The sequence below is a fragment of the Cebus imitator genome, unplaced genomic scaffold, assembly GCF_001604975.1.
Source record: "Cebus imitator isolate Cc_AM_T3 unplaced genomic scaffold, Cebus_imitator-1.0 Scaffold14, whole genome shotgun sequence".
Taxonomy (NCBI): domain Eukaryota; kingdom Metazoa; phylum Chordata; class Mammalia; order Primates; family Cebidae; genus Cebus; species Cebus imitator.
In genome coordinates, this window is record NW_016107329.1 from 11,424,025 (window position 1) to 11,427,424 (window position 3,400).

General features: G+C 46.1%; 1 protein-coding gene across 1 annotated transcript in view; it reads left to right on the forward strand.

The window, feature by feature from the left end:
* Positions 1-3,400, forward strand: part of CUL4A (cullin 4A) — a 57,722-nt gene that overhangs the window by 21,760 nt on the left and 32,562 nt on the right. Inside the window, exons 6-8 of the mRNA XM_017501159.2 lie at positions 811-973; positions 1,504-1,593; positions 2,646-2,729. Of these exons, the coding sequence (XP_017356648.1) occupies positions 811-973; positions 1,504-1,593; positions 2,646-2,729 (337 nt within the window). The remainder of the gene's footprint in view (positions 1-810; positions 974-1,503; positions 1,594-2,645; positions 2,730-3,400) is intronic.

Consider the following 3,400-nt stretch of genomic DNA (forward strand, 5'->3'; position numbering starts at 1 on the left):
CTGCCACCGCCAGCATCACCGCCATTACCACTGCCACCGCCAGCATCACCGCTATTACCACTGCCACCACCAGCACCATTCCTGCCTTGCGGTGCCAGTTCAGGATTTCTGACTGGAGCCCAACACCTGTATTTTTGGCCCCACCTTAATGGAGCACTTGGCCATTGGGGGCAGCAGGAGTGTTGAAGCAAAGCACAGAGCCCACAAGATGGGTTTTGTGGACAGTCACTGGCAGTTGAACCATCTTCTTAACATTCCTCAGGCCATGAGCTGAGAACTGCGATGAACTGTGAAATCCACATGGTTCTCTTCTCAGAGGAAAACAGCAAACGTTTGGTAGGAGAGCTCCCAGGGCTGGAAGGGAAGCTGCTGGGATGTACTTCATAAGGACACGGGGAAGAGGGTGCACGCTGAGGGCTGCTGCAGATGGAGCCAGGGCGGGGCAGATGGGGCAGGCAGGGTCGTGGTACCCAACAGCCTGAGTGTCTCCAGCCGCTCACCAGGAAGGTGGTGAGAACCCTGGGCTTCCGTGGCAGACTGTGTGATACCAATTGTCAGTGGCATGCATGACCTAGCAGTGTCTTAGTGCCTGACTGCCCCCAGGAACATGGAGCAGTCCTGTTTAAGGAAGGAAATACAAGGCACACTAGTCTGGCCAAAAAGACGTTTTTAAAAAGGAATTCTTGGCATCTAGATGTAGAGAATTAGCAACTTCACATTTTTTTGATGATGTTGAATAGTATAGTTGGAGCTTCACCCATCACTTCTAAAAAGCAAAACTAAGTCGACTTGTTTCTTACTGTCGTACAGGGATATGGGATTAGAACTATTCAGAACCCACATTATTAGTGATAAAATGGTTCAGAGTAAAACCATCGATGGAATCCTGCTGCTGATCGAGCGCGAGAGGAGCGGCGAGGCCGTGGACCGGAGCCTGCTGCGGAGCCTGCTGGGCATGCTGTCCGACCTGCAGGTGAGCACGCTGCGCTGGAAGATACCCGGGTACCTACCCAGCTCCTCGCTCCAGGATAAATGGTTGTACCAAAGATGTTAAACAATGAAATCACAAAAACATGTTGAAAATAGGAGTTTTTAAAATCCCTAGGAGGCGAGTGGCTCTCAAGCTAACACCACACCAGGTACCACAGAAGAGAAGATGGATCAATATGACTACGTAAAATGCATGTTTTTCATGGAAAATACACCACAAACAGAGACAAAACCAGGTGACACACTGGAGGAAAGTATTAGCAACACACACAAAACATTTCGCTGGGCGAAGTTGTTTAGTGCAGCATGACCCCAAGGCACCATAGGAAAAGGACAGAGGAAGGACTGCCCGGCTGTCTTGGGAAGGACAGTGCAGCCGGGCTGGCTGGGTGACCACAGGCAGCTCCAAGTTCAGGTCATGGCAGCCTGTCTCCTCAGAAACTGGGATGTGTTAGCACTTGAAAAGATAGTTTCCTTTACTGAAATTGGTCAATATCTCTGCTCATTTCTTAGGTGTATAAAGACTCATTTGAACTGAAATTTTTGGAAGAAACTAATTGCTTATATGCTGCAGAAGGCCAAAGGTTGATGCAGGAAAGAGAGGTGAGGTGATGGGATGTTTCCGAATCCCCCAGCTTCATTTCTGTGGACGAGCACCCGGGAGTACTTTCCTAATGTTTGCCTTTACACACACACGCAGACGTTTCATTGAAATCTGAAAGCTGCAATCTTGCCAGAATCCCCAGTAATGAGCTTCATTCTTAGTATACTAAGAATTTAGTTTCCTTAACTTAAAAACTATTGCACTCCCCCAACAAGTAAAAAGCCAGTAAGATCGTTTCTGAAATAAGTAAAATAACTCAAATTTAAGCAACATGAGAGCATTTTAAAAATGAAAAATAAATACAAATTATGAAAATTTTATTTGTGTGAAGCACTGAAAAAAAATTTCCCAAGAAAGCCATGTGAAAAAACATGTACTAGTAATAGGAACCCAAAAAGTGTACCCACTTTCCCAAACAGCAGAGTAAAATTGTAAAGGAGCGTGCCCCATGGACTGTCACCCAAATGGCGCATGCTACTGCCCAGAATGGACCCTGGCCATGGGTTCCGTTATCCTGGCTTTGGAGAGGCAGTTTCATGTCAGATGCTGGACCTGGCTGCAGCTACCCAGGGCAGAGTCTCAGACCTTTCCTATGCTGTCTTGGGAAACATGGGTGTACTTTGAGGTCTGCAGCCATTTTTGGTGTCCCCACATGAACAGCCAGCTTGTTGACTTGCTTTTGCTGACCCAGCTGTGCGGGCAGGGTTGCCGTTTAGCACCTCACCCTCCTACCAGGTGCTGCTCACTTCCATGTGGGCCTCGGGGATGGGAAGAGGCTCTGCACAGACCCCAAAACTTGATGGCGATCAGGGACGACAAAGAAGTGCAGCCTGGGCGCTTGTTCTAGGGTGGATGTCAGTATCAGGATCCTTTCTCCTTGTCCCCCACACACTTCCACCCTACCTCTCCCTCTCTATTAGTCTGTGTTAACATTTGGCTTGAATATATATGCTGCTTTTTAAAAAAATTAAATATAAGGAAAACAAAGTGTCCATTTTTTGGATGATGTCAGCAGTCTTTTTGTTACTGATCTGCTTGTTTTGTTTGGAAGGTTCCAGAATATCTTAACCATGTAAGTAAACGCTTAGAGGAAGAAGGAGACCGAGTAATCACTTACTTGGACCACAGCACACAGTAAGTACCATTCACTCACCGAGTGTTCGTATCTTCACCATGGCTGGAAGGCTCTCCTGGCTGGTTCTTGAAATAAAGGGTGTCTTTGTCAATTCATTCAGTACTTTCTAAGAGTATTTTTGCACCTAGCGTATTTTACTTATGTTATTTGTCATTATTTGGCATTTACAAATTACACTTTTTACCCAGAGCTTCGTCATGGTTTGTTGTTTAAATGGAGTAAATCTTGCTGAGATACCGGGCACCTCTGAGTTTTGAGAAGGGCTGTTTGTGTTAATGGAGTCTTACTGAATATTAGGCTATTTTGATTGCAAGCCTTCTGCTACACATTTTGTATCACTTTAATTTTGTTTGTGGTGCTGTGACTCGATTTTCTCTTTTCATCTGCTGTTGTTTTTCTGTAAACCCGAGGCTGATGAGTAGTTAGGGAAATAAAAAAGGAGGGATTATGTGAGCGTGCATGTCAGGCACAGAGTGTCCATTCTTGTGATGGGAGACAAGAACAGAGGCAGAGGGGAAAGCCAGGGAGAGACATGAAAATGAAAGAATATACAGAACAGGACTCAAGGGGACTCAGCAGAGACAGAGAGGAAGAGAGATGGAAGTGATACTATGTGCAGAACAGGACACGGAGGGACTCAGCAGAGAAGACGGAGAGGAAGAGAGATGGAA